Below are 19,608 nucleotides of genomic sequence, written 5' to 3'. Positions count from 1 at the left end.
TGGAGTCTGGCGGGCACGGTGTAGTGTGGATTGGCGGTGCTGGTGCTGCCGCATGAGAGGGAGCGAGCGAGGCTGCAACGGCGGCTGGCAGAGCAGCGCTCGCAGCCGGCGCACAGAGGCGTTGGCACCCGGCGGATGCACATCCAACCAAGAGAGAAGAGACGCGACGTCACTCACAGCCGTCAACCGACGCGCTTCCCCAGACCGCACAGATCGTTGTAATGTGGCGCAGAGACAAACTGCAGCAAAGATTGTATAGCTCCGCTATAGGATCCTTGCTGTGCAGGGAGTGAAGACAGAGTGAGAATTCTGTCATCAGCGTGAGGGCGTGAGAACTGGCTGAAATGTGTGACTCTCACGCTCAAAGCGTGAGAGTTGGCAGCCCTGTCATGTACACACACACACAAATACTCACAAACACAACACGTCTGCAGCCTGGGATCCCTCGTGGAGGACCCAGGGGAAGAAGAATCGCCGAATGCCGGCTTCTACCGCGGGCCCGGCATGGACTTACCATCACCCCAGGAGGGCAGCTTCATCTGTCGGCCATGCAGTCTGCTGTGCTTCAGGCTGCGGCGCGAACTTTAAATCTTCGACCGCAGGCCTGTGGCCTACACCAGCCTGAAGCCGCGGTCTCCGGTGGGGAAGAGCGATCCTGGACTTACCTTGACTTTTACCTTGTCCTTTTATCATCTGGACGCCCGCAGCGACGGCTGCGGCGGGTTGAGATCCCGACCACGGGGGAAAATGGAGGAAGACTGGACAATTCCTGTGCCTTCCACCACAGTGATGAATGCTGTGGTGGATGTTTGTGTTAAATCTTTATTGTGTTTTGTGTGTTCTTTATCATTGTAACGCTGCTGCCAAATTCATTTCACTTGCACCTTATGTGCAACGTGACGAATAAAACTGATTGATTGAACTGATTGATTGATTGATTGACACACAGACACCAGGGCTGCCAACATTGGGTGAGAGTTGGGAGTGAGAAATTTGCGAGAGACTAAGCCCGAGGGAGCATCGCGACGGGGGGTGGGAGGAGGGAGGAGGGTGCCCCCTCCCATTGGTATGGAACATTTGCATTTTTCAGCTTGAAATTGTGCATACCGTCTCCCTGTCTCCTTCCCCTTTCTCTCCACCTCCCTTTGAGAGTCTGTCCCTTCGGCACAGAGACTCTCGTGACAGCGGTGCAACGCTTACGCCGCCTCCGACGCCCGGGACATGCACTGTCCGGAGTGCTCCACGGCCAGAGCTGCAGCGAGCGACACGCCGGCCCCGGCAAACACTCATCCGTCCCGGCTCCCTGCATCTGTTCCGGCCACTGGTTCTGCTCCCATCCCTCCCGCAGCCCCTGCTCTCCAACACTCGCGGACCATGCAGTTTATCCGAGTTTTGAAATTTTCGTTGATCACAAAATTTCTCACCACTGAGCGTGAGAAATTTCTGATGAGCGTGAGGGCGTGAGAGTTTGCTTGAGGGCGTGAGTCTCACGCTCAAAGCGTGAGAGTTGGCAGCCCTGCAGACACACACACTCACAAACACGCTCACATACACACATACACTCACACATACACACACACTCTCATACTCACACACATACACTCACAAACACACACACTCACAAGTGTGACAAGTAATAATTTACTGTATTATTACTAGACCCATGAGCTGTGTCTGGGCTGACACACAGGGAGAAGAAAGCATGAATGAAGTTAGGGCCCTGGCGTCATTGTTACGCGACGGCCCTTGCGTCATTCCGGCGCGACGACAGTGTGTCTGTCTCCACGTTGGTCTGCGCCATGGATTTGACCGGGGACCGGCCCGGCCTCGCAACCGACACCGACACCGCCACCGCCAGTCGCGGCGACATCATCAATAACTACGAGAAATGGAAAAAGAAATATCAAAGGCGAAAAGCGAGGAAGAAGGTGCTGAGGAAGCAGCGGAAGCCGGAGTGGCTGTTGGAGAGGGAGCAGATCGCCAGGATGGTCGGGCGCTACCCGCAGGTAGGAGCCGCAGAGGGAGGGGGCGACCAGGGGTGCGGGTCCGGGTCCGGGTGGGCGAGCGAGCGGTCCGGGTGGGCGAGCGAGCGGTCCGGGTGGGCGAGCGAGCGGTCCGGGTGGGCGACCAGGGGTGCGGGTGCGGGGCGGCTCCCCCGAGAGCTGCTCGAATTGCCGCCTCAGAGTCAGTCATAGACCACTGTATCTTTCCAAGACCGGGGATGTAGAAGAATAATGTCCTTACGTTAGTGCAAATGGTCACAGTACACGTAGAGTATAGAAGCAGAGAGGTTCTACTGCAGTTGTACAGGGTCTTGGTGAGACCACACCTGGAGTATTGCGTACAGTTTTGGTCTCCAAATCTGAGGAAGGACATTATTGCAATAGAGGGAGTGCAGAGACGGTTCACCAGACTGATTCCTGGGATGTCAGGACTGTCTTATGAAGAAAGACTGGATAGACTTGGTTTATACTCTCTAGAATTTAGAAGATTGAGAGGGGATCTTATAGAAACTTACAAAATTCTTAAGGGGTTGGACAGGCTAGATGCAGGAAGATTGTTCCCGATGTTAGGGAAGTCCAGGACAAGGGGTCACAGCTTAAGGATAAGGGGGGGGGAAATCCTTTTAAAACCGAGATGATGAGAAGAACCTTTTTCACACAGAGAGTGGTGAATTTCTGGAACTCTCTGCCACAGAGGGTAGTTGAGGCCAGTTCATTGGCTATATTTAAGAGGGAGTTAGATGTGGCCCTTGTGGCTAAGGGGATCAGGGGGTATGGAGAGAAGGCAGGTACGGGATACTGAGTTGGATGATCAGCCATGATCATATTGAATGGCGGTGCAGGCTCGAAGGGCCGAATGGCCTACTCCTGCACCTAATTTCTATGTTTCTATGTTTCTATGAGTATGTCGTCATTGTGGCTACAAAGAGTCAAGAGTCAAGAGTCAATTTAATTGTCATTTGGACCCCTAGAGGTCCAAACGAAATGCCGTTTCTGCAGCCATACATTACACACAAATAGACCCAGACACAACATAATTACATTTTACATAAACATCCATCACATAGCTGTGATGGAAGGCCAAAAAAAAACTTATCTCTCCACTGCACTCTCCCCCCCCCCCGATGTCAGAGTCAAAGTCAAAGCCCCCGGCTGGCGATGGCGATTGTCCCGCGGCCATTGAAGCCACGCCGGGTGGTGCGAGGTCGCACACCGGGTCTTGATGTTGGAGCCCCCGGTGTGCGCTCGTAAAGTCCCGCAGCCGTTCCAGCCGCGCGGGGCAATGGTGTTAGGCCCCGCTCCAGGAGCTCTTCGACCCCGCAACTCGGGCGGGAGAAGTCGCCGTTGCAGGAGCCCCGAAAAGCGCTCTCTCTCCAGGGATCCGCGGGCTCCTGGTGCAGTCGTCCGCAGACCTGCCGTTGAAGCCTCCGACTCAGCAGCGGCATCGGTAGCAGCAGCAGCGGCATCGGCAGCGCTCCTCCACCGCTCCACCCGCTCCGGACTCGGCCAGCCCCGCGACGGCGACGGTGAGTAGCACCAGAGTCCCCGGCTTCTTCCCGTTGGAGGCCGCTCCTCGATGCGGCCTCAACGACAACGGAAACCCGACGAGGGGGAAAAGGTCGGGTCTCCAGTGCAGGGAGAGATTTAAAAAGTTTCCCCCCCCTCCCACCCCACCCCCACCCCCCCCCCACACACACACCCCAACATAAAATAACAAAAACTACATATAAACATAGACAGAAAATAATAAAAACGCGGACAGACTGCAGAGGCCGCTGCTGGCCAGAGCCGCGCCGCCTACCGGAAGTCAAGGATCGTTCGCACCTTTCAAGACTCGACTGGTCTATAATGTTTGAGTAAAATACGAAGTGCTGGAGTAACTCAGCAGGTCAGGCAGCATCTGTGGAGGACATGGATAGGCGACGTTTCGGGTCGGGACGCTTCTTCAGTCCCATGACTTCCAGAGATGCTGCCTGACCTGCTGAGTTACTCCAGCACTTTATATTTTACTCGAGACAGCAGCATCTGCAGTTCCTCGGACTCTTTAATCGTGCTTTACTGGACTTTATTTGCACTAAATCAGTGCTCTTCAACCTTTTAATACTTATCGCCCACTTTTGTAACATTCGTGAGGGTAACATTTCCGTACCGCCCACTAATATTTAAATTGAAAAAAAGAAGTTAGGTATCCAACGTAAACCAATAACATTAATTGAAATTACCTTTAATTTAATGAGATACAGGAGATACAGGGCTCTCACTTAACTTTTTTTCCCTGTTGCCAGCCGGGCAACCTCGGCAGCTTTTTAAGTTGCCGAATGACAGTTTAGGTGGTCATTTAAGACGGCTTGCATGGCTTGTGCGATAATGTGCTCAGAAGAAGTGCGTAGATACCAGTCGGAATTATGCTCAATGAAGCATTCACATTTTATTTCTGCTTCAAATAAAGTCACAAACTAAACATATTCACCAATCAACACATGATATATACCACAATGACATGCAGCAAAATTATAATACAGTATCTCAACTCTTTTTACATGTTGCAATTAATGCAATTTCTATTATTCTTTCTACTTCCAAACAAAAATGTGGTTGGATTATTCAGCATATGATCAACCTCGGTGAGACCAAGCGCAGGCTTGGCGATCGCTTCGCACAACACCTCCACTCAGTTCGCAATAACCAACCTGATCTCCCGGTGGCTCAGCACTTCAACTTCCCCTCCCATTCCGAATCCGACCTTTCTGTCCTGGGCCTCCTCCATGGCCAGAGTGAGGCCCACCGCAAATTGGAGGAACAGCACCTCATATTTTGCTTGGGTAGTTTACATTGGTACAGCGGTATGAACATTCGCTTCAACAATTTCAGGTAGTCCTTGCTTTCTCCCTCCTTCCCCTCCCATTCCCAGCTCTCCCACAGCCTACTACCTCCGTCTTCCAGCTCTTCCTTTCTTCCCCCCGCCCCCACCCCTCTGGCATCAGTCTGAAGAAAGGTCTCGACCCAAAACGTCACCTATCCCTTCGCTCTATAGATGCTGCCTCACCCGCTGATGTTCTCCAGCTTTTTTGTCTACCATCGGGATCCCACCATTGGCCACATCTCCCTATCTCCTCCCCTGTCGGCTTTCCGCAGAGACCGCTCCCTCCATAACTCCCTGGTCAATTCGTCCCTTCCCACCCAAACCACTCCCTCTCCTGGCACTTTCCCTTGCAACCGCAGGAAATGCAGCACTCTATTCAAGGACCCAAGCAGCCTTTCCAGGTGTGGCAGAGGTTCACCTGCACCTCCTCCAACCTCATTTATTGCATCCGCTGCTCTAGGTGTCAGCTGCTCCACATCGGTGAGACCAAGCGTAGGCTTTACAATAACCAACCTATCTCCTGGTGGCTCAGCACTTCAACTCCCCATTCCGAATCCGACCTTTCTGTCCTGGGCCTCCTCCATGGCCAGAGTGAGGCCCACCGTAAATTGGAGGAGCAGCACCTCATATTTCGCTTGGGCAGTTTACACCCCAGTGGTATGAACATTGACTTCTACAATTTCGGGTAGTCCCTGCTGTCTCCGCCTCTTCCTTTCTTCTTCCCGCCCTCTTCCCACCCTCACATCAGTCTGAAGAAGGGTCTCAACCCGAAACGTCGCCTATTTCCTTCGGTCCATAGATGCTGCCTCACCCGCTGAGTTTCTCCAGCATTTTTGTCTACACGCAAGTTCTGTTATCCCACTTTCCTCACCCACTTCCTACACATTAGGGGCAATTTTACAGAGACAAGTTAACCTACAAAGCCAATGCGCCTTTGGGATGTGGGAGGAAACCCACTCGCTTGCAGGGAGAATGCAAATTCAATACAGACAGTGCCGGAGGACAGGATCAAACACAAATAACAACTGATAAAGAAATTAAATCGCGGTTAACAGATGAGGGTTGGACCCAGTTTTCTGACACCATGTAGGTACCTCACTCTCACACTGGTTGGGGTACAAGCATCTTTAATGTTCAGGTCATCATCACATAAGCAGTACATCATACATTCACTCTACTGCAGCTACTGAAGACAGTAAGCAAGTTCTTACACTATAAAGCATGCATTAGGCGGAGTTATAATTACTAAGCATTCTGATTGGCTAACATGCAATAGCCAATCTACATCTCTTCTTGTAGAAATGAAAAAGCAACTAAAGCACTAAACGGTAAGCTGAGGGAATAATAGTGAGGTTAAACAAAATCGCCATATCTAATGGGTGGCCTACTAACAAGGCCCTTACTGCCAAGGTCGACACTAGTGCAAAGGTGAACGTAATGTCACTCAGAGAGTTCATCAAGATAAGGAGCACTGAACTAATGAGAAAGGACTCCTCCACCCTACATGCCTACAGGGGGGAAGTCCTCCACACGTTGGGTAAAGCCGATTTGAAATGCACTGTCAATGAGGAAACAAAAAACCTAATGTTTTACATTGTCCAACCTAACTCTGAAACCCTGCTTGGAATCAACGTTTGCCATGACCTGGGGCTGGTTTATTTCGGGCGCGCTGTCCACAAACTCTGCCTGACAGAGGAACCAACACAGCAGACGCTATCCCAGTACAAACTCGGCAAGCTGCCCACGATATGCAAGATTACTGTGGATCATGCAGTCACACCAATAGTTTGTGCACCCCACCGAGTTCCCCATGGAATGCGGTAGAAAATGCACACCAAAATTAAACACGTGGTCTTCATTGGAGTCATTGCCGAGGTCAACGAACCCTCTGACTGGGTCTCCACCATGGTCGTAACCACCAAGAAAAACAAAGAAGATTTGCGAGTCTGCATCAACCCCAAAGATTTAAACACAGCAATCAAACGCCCACACTACCCGATGAGAACCACTGAGGACATAGCTGCGCCAAGTGGAAATGTAACGGTGTTCTCAGTCCTTGACGCCAAAAGCTCTTTCTGGCAAATACCACTGGATCAGGCATTGTCTGCCCTAACAACTTTTGTCACGCCATTTGGCCACTACAGATTTATAAGGATGCCTTTTGGCATCAACTCTGGCAGCGAAGTCTTCCAGCGCGCAATGGAACAACTGTTCGTGGAATATCCATGTGCCTTCATTGTTGATGACTTCCTAGTCTATGGCCGCGATGTGGCCGTATGTGGATTGTATGTGGCATGATGCCAACCTGAAGAAGATACTAAACCGTGCCAGAGACTTCAACCTGAAACTCAACCCTCTTAGATGCAAATCCGGGTTCCGGAAGTCACCTACGTCGGTAATGAATTCACCAGCAACCGATTAAAACCTGATCCGTTAAAGACTGCAGCCATCAACGAACTTCCAGTCCTAACCGACATTACCAGCTTGCAACGGTTCCTTGGCAAGGTTAACTACCTGGGTAAATTAATTCCCAACCTCAACAAACTTTCTGCTCCTCTGCGACAACTGCCCCACAAGGACTATGCTTGGTTTTGGTACCCCCAGCACCAAAGAGCCTTCGAGACACTAAAGCTCCAGCTAGCCAGCGCACCTACACTGGCATACTTCAACCTCAACCTGCCAATCACCGTTACCTGCGATGCATCCCAGTACGGACTAGGCGCAGTGTGCCTACAAACAACTACCGACGGTGACGTGATGCCTGTCTCCTATGCATTATGCACCTTGACAGCCACTGAACAACGCTATGCCGTCGTCTTCGCCTGCTCGAAATTCAAAGACTTCATCTTTGGCAAAACCTTCACTGTTGAGTGACCACCAGCCACTAGTCACCATCCTAAACAAGCCCATCTACGCCGCCCCGGCTCGTTACAACAAATGATGATGCAGCTGCAGCGGTTTGGCTTCCGCATCGTATACAAGAAAGGTAAAGACATGCACATCGCAGACACACTCTCCAGAGCCCCGCGTACTACCAACGAACGCCACCCCATTGAACAGGACAAATTCTCAGTCCTGATGGTCTCGTTTGTGCCTACCGACCGTTTACGTCGCCTTACCGGACACACAGCTGCGGCTAAAACTTCACAGCTGCTGACCTCCGTTATAAGAAATGGATTGCCAAACAAACAAACAGTTAAGCACCCCGTTTGAAATACGACCCTACTTCCTGGTCCGTGACGAACTAGTGCTACAGGACAGAATAATCGTCAAAGGCCACAAAGCTGTCATCCCCTCCACTCTGCGGAGTGAGTACTACGAAGACATCCACGGAGGCCACCCTGGTACAAGGGCCACTCTAAAACGGGCCCAGAACATGATCTACTGGCCCGGGATGACAAGGTACATACGCGATAAAACCGAATCGTGTGCCATCTGCAACAGTTTAACACCACACCAACAGAAGCAGCTCCTCTTGCCACAGCCAGCTCCCTCCCTTCCGTGGTCGTCGACATCTTTGAATGGCATGGGAAGCACTACATCGTCCTGGTAGACTCCTACTCAGGCTGGTTTGAAATCGACCTACTGCCCACGATAACCTCTGAAATCGAGATCCAGAAACTGTCAATCCATCTTTCCGTGCATGGTGCCCCCGTTCGCCTTCAAACTGATAACAGAATCCAATTCACCAGCCAAAAGTTCAAGAACTTTGCCAAACGGTGGAACTTTCAACATGTCACCAGCAGCCCTGAGAACCCACAGTCCAATGGACTTGCTGAACGCGCTGTTCGCAGCGCTAAACAACTCATGGAGCGCTCCTTCCTAGCAAAATCTGACGTCTACCTGGATCTACTAAACCTATGGAACATTTCAAGAGACAGTATTCTTGGCTCCTCCGCCCAACGACTAATATCCCGCCAGACCCGTCCACCACTGCCTGTCTTCCAGCAACAGCTGCAGCCGTAAGCCCGTTCTCCCACTGTGATACAAAAACGTGTGCAGTTTAAACGCGACACACAGAAGCGTTTCTATGATAAAACCAGCAAGCCACTCAAACCAATTATACAAGGACAAGTGGTGCATCTACAAACTGACAAAGGACATACCAAACTGGGACATATTCACAGCCCCTCAAAGGAACCACGCTCCTACTTGGTCGAAGTAGATGGTGTCCTCTATAGACACAACCGTCAACACCTCCTTCCAGTGAACGAGCATCGTCCGGCACCCCCGGGTAATGATGCCCCACCGCTCATGTTCACACCAACGCCTGTTGCAGCTGTTCCATTACCTGCCGCGACCAAGTCCGCTCACTCCCCGCGTCGGTCTGCCCCTGCGCCTCCTGTTGTAACAGGCACCCCTGGCTCCCTGCGTCGGTCCACCCCCAGTTCCCCCGCGGCGATCTCTCCCCACAGACCCATTGGGTCTCCCGCAGTATTACCAACCCCAGCCCCCATCTTTTCGGAAGGAAAGGGTGATGAGGCAGCCCCCTACTGCACGAGGACCGGGCGGGTTAGTAGGCCACCCATTTGTACTGGGATAGCATCTGCTGTGTTGGTTCCTCTGTCAGGCAGAGTTTATGGACAGCGCGCCCAAAATAAACCAGCCCCAGGTCATGGCAAACGTTGATTCCAAGCAGGGTTTCAGAGTTAGGTTGGACAATGTAAAACATTAGGATTTTTGTTTCCTCATTGACAGTGCATTTCAAATCGGCTTTACCCAACGGGTGGAGGACTTCCCCCCCTGTAGGCATGTAGGGTGGAGGAGTCCTTTCTCATTAGTTCAGTGCTCCTTATCTTGATGAACTCTCTGAGTGACATTACGTTCACCTTTACACTCGTGTCGACCTTGGCAGTAAGGGCCTTGTTAGTAGGCCACCCATTAGATATGGCGATTTTGTTTAGCCCCACTATTATTCCCTCATCTTACCGTTTAAAGTGCTTTTGTTGCTTTTTCATTTCTACAAGAGATGTGGATTGGCTATTGTATGTTAGCCAATCAGAATGCTTAGTAATTATAACCTTGCCTAATGCATGCATTATAGTGTAAGAACTCGCCTACAGTAGCTGCAGTAGAGTGAACGTATGATGTACTGCTTATGTGATGATGATGACCTGAACATTAAAGATGCTTGTACCCCAACCAGTGTGAGAGTGAGGTACTTACACATCTGAAGAGCCATTCTGAACCTTTGTTTCTCTGTTATCTTCACTTGATAAATACCTTTTAGAAAGATTACTGGACTCTAATCCATCCACAACATAATTTCTTACAGAACAAGATGCTTCATTGCAGTTATCTTTTTTTTTCACATTTAATGGCTGAGTTGCATCTTGTAGCTGAACTTTTTCCCAAGAGCACTCTGTACATTCAGGATCTGTGCGCAAGAACATGTTCTCCAATGGGGATTCCCAGTTGTCCATATCCACTGACCGCAAAGTGGCTCCACTGTATGTACGGCTGAAGTCTGCTAACACTGGGATAGGTTGATGCTTCGCAACATTATCACCCTCACTATTTTCAGTCGCTGTTCCATGACGAGGTGAAAGGGTTATTGAACCATCCAGAACTTCCTCCATTGAGTCCTTATTTCTACTGGATGGGCACTGTCCCTCATTCAAAACAACGCTGTGACTTGAATACATGTCCAGGATGCAACTGTGGCCCTCTGTTATCAGAGTTCTGAACAATCCTTCCAATTGCCAGGATTCTGCCTGATTCACCTCTACCCCATTGGACGTTGTCTCTGGAACTGGTGTGCTATAATGCTCAGAACTATGTTCTCCACACTAACCTTTCCTTTGCTTTACCTATTTTAGGTGAGCCTGGCTTGATTGCATTTATTCATGTTAATCCTTGGTGTCTTGCTGACATTGAAAAAGGGTGCAAGATTCTTTAGACTAGTCATTTAGCTGTTGAATAACTATTAACTGGGTTCCTGCTTAATTAATGTTTATATACTTAGCTGACGATTAAATTTTAATAGGTTTTTTATCTGTATTCTGGGTCAAGGGATGAACCATGGACATATGAACATTTAAATTGTGAGCCTTAATGAACAGCTTCTCACATTGGTCACAAGCAAATTCAAGTTCAGCTTCTGCCTTGTGCTTGGTCATATGGTATTTCAAGGATGCTCTTTGCCTGCACTGGAATCCACAAACTTCACACTGCAGATGTTTTGCTACATTTTGGCGCATTTGTTGAACTGACAGGTGTTTCTGCTGTTTGAAAGTCTGTCCACATTCATCACAAATGTAGTTTATTTTCACAAATCAAGTCGTTCTTCCTCCCAAGTTGTCCATCAGCGTGTGAAACCAGCATTCTTCTTCCTTCATCATCAATGTCAACTGGCTGTCTGATCCATCCCAACTCAGCTCCTAACTTTGATCTCAGCTGGGATTTGCCTCAATCCAGTTCTGTAACTAAGTTGCACTCCAAAATCAAGGCTTTTCAACTCCACAACCTGATTGCTCTCCTTCAACTGTTGTGTGATGGAAGCGAGATGGTCATTTTCAGACTGGGCATTGGTGAGCACATTTGTCATCTGTTTCAGCTTGGTCTGTAGCTCTGGGATAAGCTGCCACCTTTCTCTGGTTACTTCAAGAACCTGGATCCATCTTGGTCAGTGCTATAAATATAAGGACAGTTGTCAGCCTTATTCAGGATGTCTTGGCGCAGGAGTGTTTCCCCAAGACCAGCCCATCTGGGCCAACCTCAGTATAAAAAGTAGGGTCAATAGCCCCATTGTCCTTTCTTGGTTCTCCCCCATTTATAGTCAATCGTATCAAATGTCTTCAACCGGAGTAATCTTCAATCTTCAAGGCGGTTGGTGTCGTAGTAGCACCTGGTACAGTCCCCTCCAACACAGTCCAAATTTAGTCCGATCCCAGTAGTATGGACTGTGTCTGTGTTCAACTGGCAGTGGCTTTCGCGTTTCCAACCCCTGTGAATGCAAGACTGACAAGGTTGTGCTTAATGGCTGTGCGTATGTAATTAATTAATTGCTGTGGGCCTGTAAGTCATAACTAACTTCCACACTCTTTAGTGTCCTATTCATTCCCTCCACTAATCCAGAATTCTACGGGTGGCGGGGGATGTGAGGTCACTCTTTAACTACCTATAAGGCAGACCCTTTAAAAATAGATCATTATATTAAAAAAAATTAAAAATATTCCTGATTGTTCCAATCTATCTCCCCAAATTTACAATTTCAAATTAACAGAGTTTGTTCTGAGATAAAGGCATCTCCAATCTCATCTAACACATCTACCTGAATGCCGCGTGGCCATCGTGGTTATGGGGTAAAAGGATCAAATTAATAATATTAATATAATATCAAGGGGGGTAATTAGCGTGAGTGCGGAGGGGGGGGGAGGGGGATAGTTAGTGTGTGTGACGCTGCATGCCGCCTCCCCCCCCCCCACCACAACCGCATGTTGGGGGAACAGACCCAACGGGTCTGTACTTGGTCTAGCATGAATATATAAATATAGCCTGGGACTTGATGTCAAGTATCCTGATAGGCTTTGGGATAAATTAAAAAGACATAGCCAAATCCTGAACATGGGAAAATGAAGCTGCCGGTATCTTGGAAGTACAGCCTTGAAAAGAACACCGAGCACTCTAGTTAGATAAGGGACAGAACTTGGATGAGTGACAACTCGAAAGAACATGAAAATCTTGTCTAATCTGACAAGGGCCAGAACCTGGATGAGTGACAACTTGAAATAACATCTTAGAATACTTTTGAAATAGCTTTTCAGTTTTAACAAATACTAACCTTCAAACATTGAAAGGAAACTAATACCAAAAAAACATGAAAAATACACGCATTTAATCCGAGAGGAGTTAGCCAAAGTGGCGCAACCCCCTCGTTTCCAAAAAAAATCATGCAAAACATTAGAGACGTCTCTGTATTAACTTTATAGCCCCCTCCTTATCTGACAAAAGCCGTTCTGTTTAAAAGAATCTTTGTTTCTGTGGGAACCAATTTGCAGAATTTGTGAACTAGGACTGGGAGGTTTAAGGCTTGCAGTGCCTTTAAATTGCAAAAGTCGTCTTCTGTTGGAGTGAGAATTTAAAATGAACAAAGGGACTAGTTTAGTGCTAATGTTCAAAATGGGAGTGGTCTGAGCTGTGATTGGACAGTGATCCAGATTGTGATTGGCCACCTCCCCCTTCTTCTATAGACAGGGTCGCCATTGTCAGACAGAGGGTCTCGAGAGGACCTCGAGAAGACTTACTGGTACCGGCTTTGTTCTCTGAACTCTTATCAGCGCTTTCTTTCTCTGCCTTAGCCCTTATCTCCTATTCCTCTGCCCACTGGCATTCCATCTGAAGTACTTTCCATTCTTTTAATAGTTCTGTCTTTATTCCACAATTCAATTCCTCTTTTACAAGCATAATTTATCCGACCACTATCTCGCGTCTCCACCCAGTTCTTTTCTGCCTTTCTCTCTTCCTTCAATAGTCTCCACATTCCATATGCCTCCTACTGGTCAAGACACACTACTCAAAGATTTGGCCAATATATAATTTATATTAGATTTGACTATTAGCTCTTTCAAGTTGGTCAGCCAGCACGTTTGGAGGGAATGGACAGGCAATGTTTCGGGTTCTCAGGAGGGTCCTGAAATATTTTCTTGGTGTTTGAATTCTTCTCTTGCTGTAGTAGAAACATGATTCAGATTAAAGCACATTTTAAATTGTTGCTCAGACACTAGTGTAAATAGTTGCAGAGCGAGGAACCTGAAATTCCTACTGTGACACATCCAAACATTGTAGATCAATTTTTGTGTATCAATATAGAAGTGGGATTTAAAATTGTCTTCTATTAAACAGAATGAGTGATCTCATTGCAATAAACAGCAATATTCAATTTTCGTTATTAATTCTATGATTTTTGTTAATTGCATCTGTTTTTAAATGGTAATTTTGTTGCAGTTTCATACCATCAATACCTAACAAGAACACCTTTATGGGATTTATTTGCAAAATATTTGTCCACTTGTTAAGGTGATAGTTTGAAAAAGTGATAAAGAATTTGCTTGTACAGGTGCACAACCTTTTATCCGAAAGCCTTGGGACCAGACACTTGTCGGATTTCGGACATTTTCGGATTTCCGAATGGAAGATTTTTAGCGTAGATTAGGTAGGCAGCGCGGGCGGCTTGAAAAGTCTGGAGCAGCTGCCTCCTCCCCGGAGACCGGGAGAATCATTGCATATAAATGTTAGTCAGTTAGTTTGGAGGGATTTTATGTGGTGGTGGTGGAGTAGGGGTGAAGGGGGAAACTTTAATTCTTAGTCCCCTACCTGGTCGGCGACTCCCAACCTCGCGGAGCTGGGGGCTCCGTCCGGCCGCGGGCGGCGCCGGTTGCAGCTCCGACCCCGGCAACTCTACCCCTGGCTGCGAGGCGCTCCATATCCAGCGACGCCCCGCGAATGTTGGGTCGGCGGCCACAGCGCTCCGGAGCTTGCCGCACGGCGACCCGGTAAGGCATTGCCCGCTCCCCGCTGGTATCCCAGCGATGCGACGCCACCGACTCCCGACATTCGCGGAGCTGGGGCGTCAGGCCGCGGGCCAGGGGTAGAGTTGCCGGGGTCGGAGCTACAACCGGCGCCGCCCGCAGCCCCACCGGCCACAGCGCTGCGGAGCTTACTGCACGGCGACCCGGTAAGGCATTGACCGCTCCCCGCCTCTCCGACCAGGTAGGGGACTAAGAATTAAAGTTTACCCCTTCACCCCCCCCTTCACATAAAAGCCCTCCAAACTAACTGACTAACATTTAAGCAATGATTTACAGCTGTTTAAGCGTCTCCGGGGAGGAGGCAGCCGCTACAGTAGTACAGACCTGGGTTGACCGTGGGTCGTTTCGGGTCAAGTTTGGCGCAAAACGCGAGCTTTGGTGCGCAGATGACATCTGGAAAAAATGGCCGGTTTTCGGAGTTTTTCGGTTTCTGGAACACCGGATAAAAGGTTGTGCACCTGTACTGCGCTTCAAATTAAGTTCAAACTAAAATAATTTTGATGGAGCTTATGTTATTCCTTATAGTCATTTATTTTTTGGGATTATGAAATGAAGCAGAATCATAGGTATAGTTCCTAATTAGTTGTTTTTTGTAAATAGATTTCCTATGCTATTCCTTAACGCTAATCAAATATAATTTTTTTTTTTTACTGATGGTTCTATTAATACCATGTGACTTCATAAAGATTTTTTGAAGTCAATTTCCCAGGTTTCACCCCATTTTGATGAATAATTGAAAGTGATGTAGTATATTCAACAATTGAATTGACCTGGGAAAGTATTTGTAACTTGTAAAAGTATGTTAAATAAATCTTTTTGACTTTCAGATAAATGCCAAGGAGATACTGCAGTTTTCAGATTTTCCTTTGTCGAAAAAAACCATTAAAGGTATGCTCTACTTTTTCCATTGCTCCACGCTCTCTTTCCTACCTACTGTGGAACTACCAAGTAGTTTCCTACCTACTTCTTCCGGAAGTGGCGGCGCTGCCTTGACTCTTCCTCCGGGGGGGGGGGGATGCGACCTTTCTTGCCGTTTCCCCCGTCTCCGTGTCCGTCTGCGCTGAGGCCTATCGCGGAGCTGGCGGCCTCCAACTGCGACCGACCTCGAGGTTGCGGAGGCAGAGCCAGGACTTACCAACGCGAGGTTGGCCGACTTCGGGGCTGTGGTTGCGGTGCGACCCAACTTCCGACCCGACTTTGGAGCCTCAGAGGCTCGGCCGCGGGCCAGTGGACGACATCATCGGGAGCTCGAGTTCTGTTTTCTGGAGATCCCGCAACTACAGCTGCGTCCGCTGGACTGGAGGACGGCAGCTTCGACCACCCCGGGCCACGGAGATTGAACCGGCCCACTTGCGGAGCACGGATTCAGCCGCAGGACTTACCTACCATCACCCGGCGGAGACGTAACATCGGTGGCTTGGATTGCCTCAGCGCAGAGGGAGAGCAAGGAGGGAAGAGACAATGACTTTGGGACTTAAACTGTGTTGAGTGTTTGTTATTTATCCTATGTTATGACTGCAGACTAAACAATTTTGTTGCAATGACAATAAATTGAATCAAATCAAATCAAACCAAAGCACTGCAGACCCATGCCTTGCTCCTTCAAGTACCCCAAGATCGCACGGCCTATCCTAGTTCACGGTAGAAATTTTCTTTAGCCTTGGGTCCACTTTTTGTACAATCCATATTTCCCCTGTTGTCCAAATCCAAAGTGGACCTTGAATAAGGTTTACATTTGTGTCTTTGTAAGACTTTAAAAGATGCACATCACACTGAGGGAAGAAATTTAGTTTCAAAGGTTCAAAGGTCAGTTTATTGTCACGTTAAATGTACCAATTAAGGTACAGTGAAACTCGAATTACCATACAGCCATACTAAAAAAAAATGAAAAAAACAAACAATTACATAAAAGTTAATATAAACATCAACCACAGCAGATACCTCACTGTGATGGAAGGCAATAAAGTCTAATCTTCCTCTTTATTCTCCTGAGGTCGGGGCAGTCGAACCATCTGTAGTCATGGTGGTCGAAGCTCCCGCGTCGGGGCGGTCGAAGTCCCCGTGTCAGGGTGATCAAAGCTCCCGTGTCGGGGCGGTTAGGGTCATAAAAATCATAAAAATACTGATTTCCTCAGCAAAATACTAATTTTCAGGTACTAGAATACTGAAATGCTCTGACAAAACTTGGCAGCTCTGCCATAAGCAATCATTGAGATGAGTGAAATAGATTTATTTAATGTAGTGTGTAGAAAGAAACTTCATGCTGGGTTACACCGAAGATAGACACATAATACTGAAGTTATCAGCGGGACAGGCAGCATCTCTGGAGAGAAGGAATGGGTGACGTTTTGTGTCGAGACACTTAAGTCAGAAGAAGGAACTCGACCCGAATCGTCACCCATTCTTTCTCTGCAGTGATGCTCCCAGTCCTGTTCAGTTGCTCCAGCATTTTCTGTCTATCTTCTTTATTTAATGGAGTTCTTGATAAATAGGTGAGTAGACTATTGTAAAGGAACAGAAGCAGATTCAAGTGGACCATAAGGTAGCATGACCCTGCAGGTCTACTGGAAGGACAAGCAAACTAATCTTGGGATTCTTTCACGGGATAACACCCCTGGCTCTGACCCTAACTACTGTCCCAACATAAATATGTTCTAAAGGGTGTAAATTTTGCCTTATTGATTCCAAAAATAAATTATTTGAATTCAACCAGACTTGTAAACTAAAAAGAAAGCAAGATTTATTTTGTCAGAAGTAAGTAACTGAATTAAGCAGCAAATTGAATGATGCTTCACCAGTTCAGAAACAATGTAATGTTTTCTCATAGGCTTGATGGATGCTGAATATCGTCTGCCCACTGAAATACAGAAACAGACAATTGGTCTTGCCTTGCAAGGCAAAGATGTACTTGGTGCTGCAAAAACTGGATCTGGAAAGACACTGGCATTTCTTATTCCTGTAAGTGAGCGTGATTCGATGCTTTGCCAATGTAAAACCAAGTTGGTAGGCCTCGGCCCAAACAAAATCAGTGCTTGTTACAAAAACAAGCCTTTATTTATATAACTCTTTTTAGTTTTAGAGATACAGTGTGGAAACAGTTCCTTTGGCCTACCGAGTCCATGCCAACTATCGATCACCTGTGCAGACTAGTTCTATCTTATCCCATTTTCTCATCCATTCCCTACACATTAGTGCCAACTTTTTTTACAGGCCACTTAACCTACAATCCCGTCTTTAGGATGTGGGATGAAACTGGAGTGCCCATGGCAGTCACATGGAGAACGTGCAAACTCTTGAGCAAATAGCAGCAGAGGACAAGATCAAACCCAGGTCTCTAGTGCTGTGAGGCAGTAGCTCTCCCAGTTGTGCCACTGTGCTGCCTATCTAAGGATGAAAGTCTTTGATCATTCTGCACTTTTAGTGAAGAATTTGAATATATAAACCATTTCTCGTAATTAGGGTGTTAAAATCCTAAATCCCCTAACACTATTTCATCTACATTTAGTCTTTGTTTTCTGTGGGACTTGAATTGTAGATCAATTAATTTTAAACATTTATTTTGTATAATAGCAATCCTAAGGAATGAAAACGAAAGGATTTTGGTATTATCTCCTTTTGAAAACCTGAGCTGTTTTTTTTTTCTCTGCCAGGCCATTAACCAGATTCTTCCACAACTGTACTTTTGTCATTGCCAGGTACTGGAATGTCTTTATCGTCAGCAGTGGACATCAGATGATGGACTGGGCGCTCTCATTATATCACCCACCAGAGAATTGGCTTATCAGACTTTTGAAGTCCTGCGGAAAATGGGGAAAAACCATGAATTTTCAGCTGGACTCATAATCGGAGGGAAGGTGGGCATTAAGATAGTTGATAAATACTTTGCATCTCAACTTATACTGAGGAACAGGTTTTAAATATTGGGGAACATGTATTGCGGTTATTTGCTGTACAATTAGCAATATTACCCATAAACTTCAATGTTTAGGTTCCTCTAGTGTTATCCTTACAAATGTTAAATTGTTAAATGCTGATTTAAAAACAAATGTTTTCCATTACTTTCATTAAGTTGGTATTGGAAGGATTGAAAATATTTAAAGGAATATGTTCTTTTGATTTCAAAGCACAGCATTACGTGTCTGGTCATATATGCATATAATATTTTATTGAATCATTATTAACTGCTGGGGAATAGTGTTCTATTCTTCTTGCTAGACGTCCCAAGATCCAGTTCGTTTTTTTTGTTGGTACTGATTACCTCACTAGTTTTTCAGAGCAAGACATCCTTCTACTTTGTGTCCTATAGCCTGGAGAGATGTAGTTGATAGGAAGAGTCCAAACCTGAAGCATCACCTATCCGTTCTCCACAGGTGCTGCCTGACCCGCTGAGTTACTCCAGCACTGTGGCTTTTTTATTTTTATATTGCCCTGTTTGCTTTTCTTGATTACTCGGTTACCTTACATCTTTCTTGTCTTTATTTCAATTTTCAACTGTAGTTTATTATTCCCAGATGATATTCATACCCTTTTTTAATGACTGGTATGTCTGTTGTTTATTTGGTTGATGTTTCCAGTTCTGCTAACTACTTTAGGATTCCTGTGAACTGTTTACTTCTCCTTGGCATGGTACCTTGCACTCTTTTAACTGTCATAGCTAGTAAATGACTATCACAAGACATTTTCAGGGTATCAATTTACTCTGCCTTGGGTTTTTTGTGGCATATTTGTTGATGGTATTTTAAAAGTGCAATAATGATATTTGCAAGTGAGTTTATTGAAACTTAGACTTTCCAAAAATTGACAGTACATGGAAAAACTAATTAGGCGATGTGTCAGTCCAACATCCATTCTATACACCCTGTGTATATTCTGTAATGTTAGTAATTATTTAATGCTCATTATTACTTACAATAGGATTTGGAAGGAGAATCGGCGAGGATTCATCAAACTAATATAGTGATCTGTACACCTGGGCGCCTTCTGCAACATATGGACGAGACAACTTATTTCCATGCTTCCAACCTTCAGATTCTTGGTAAGTACATACGATTTTTGTGAAATATGTCGAGGACAATACTTTTGTTTGTGAAAGTGGGAAAAAGCAGTATATTGAAACATAATTTTCATTGAGAATAAAATACAAAATGCTGGAGTAATTCAGCGGGTCAGGCAGCATCTCTGGAGAATGTTGATAGGTAACATTTCGGTTTGG

General features: G+C 46.8%; 1 protein-coding gene across 2 annotated transcripts in view; it reads left to right on the top strand.

Moving 5' to 3' along the window:
* Window positions 1-1,756: 1,756 nt before the first annotated feature.
* ddx10 (DEAD (Asp-Glu-Ala-Asp) box polypeptide 10) overlaps window positions 1,757-19,608 on the top strand; it is a 159,876-nt gene continuing 142,024 nt past the window's right edge. Inside the window, exons 1-5 of one of the 2 annotated variants that reach the window (XM_055637010.1) lie at window positions 1,757-2,006; window positions 15,224-15,284; window positions 17,224-17,354; window positions 18,092-18,250; window positions 19,311-19,431. In XM_055637010.1, the coding sequence (XP_055492985.1) occupies window positions 1,800-2,006; window positions 15,224-15,284; window positions 17,224-17,354; window positions 18,092-18,250; window positions 19,311-19,431 (679 nt within the window). In that variant the 5' untranslated portion in view covers window positions 1,757-1,799. Of the gene's footprint in view, window positions 2,007-13,096; window positions 13,390-15,223; window positions 15,285-17,223; window positions 17,355-18,091; window positions 18,251-19,310; window positions 19,432-19,608 lie in introns of those variants that run through there. The other variant, XM_055637011.1, reaches the window with a different exon arrangement.

Source organism: Leucoraja erinacea, chromosome 6, assembly GCF_028641065.1.
Source record: "Leucoraja erinacea ecotype New England chromosome 6, Leri_hhj_1, whole genome shotgun sequence".
NCBI classification, from domain to species: domain Eukaryota; kingdom Metazoa; phylum Chordata; class Chondrichthyes; order Rajiformes; family Rajidae; genus Leucoraja; species Leucoraja erinaceus.
This window is presented reverse-complemented; position numbering and strand designations above follow the sequence as displayed.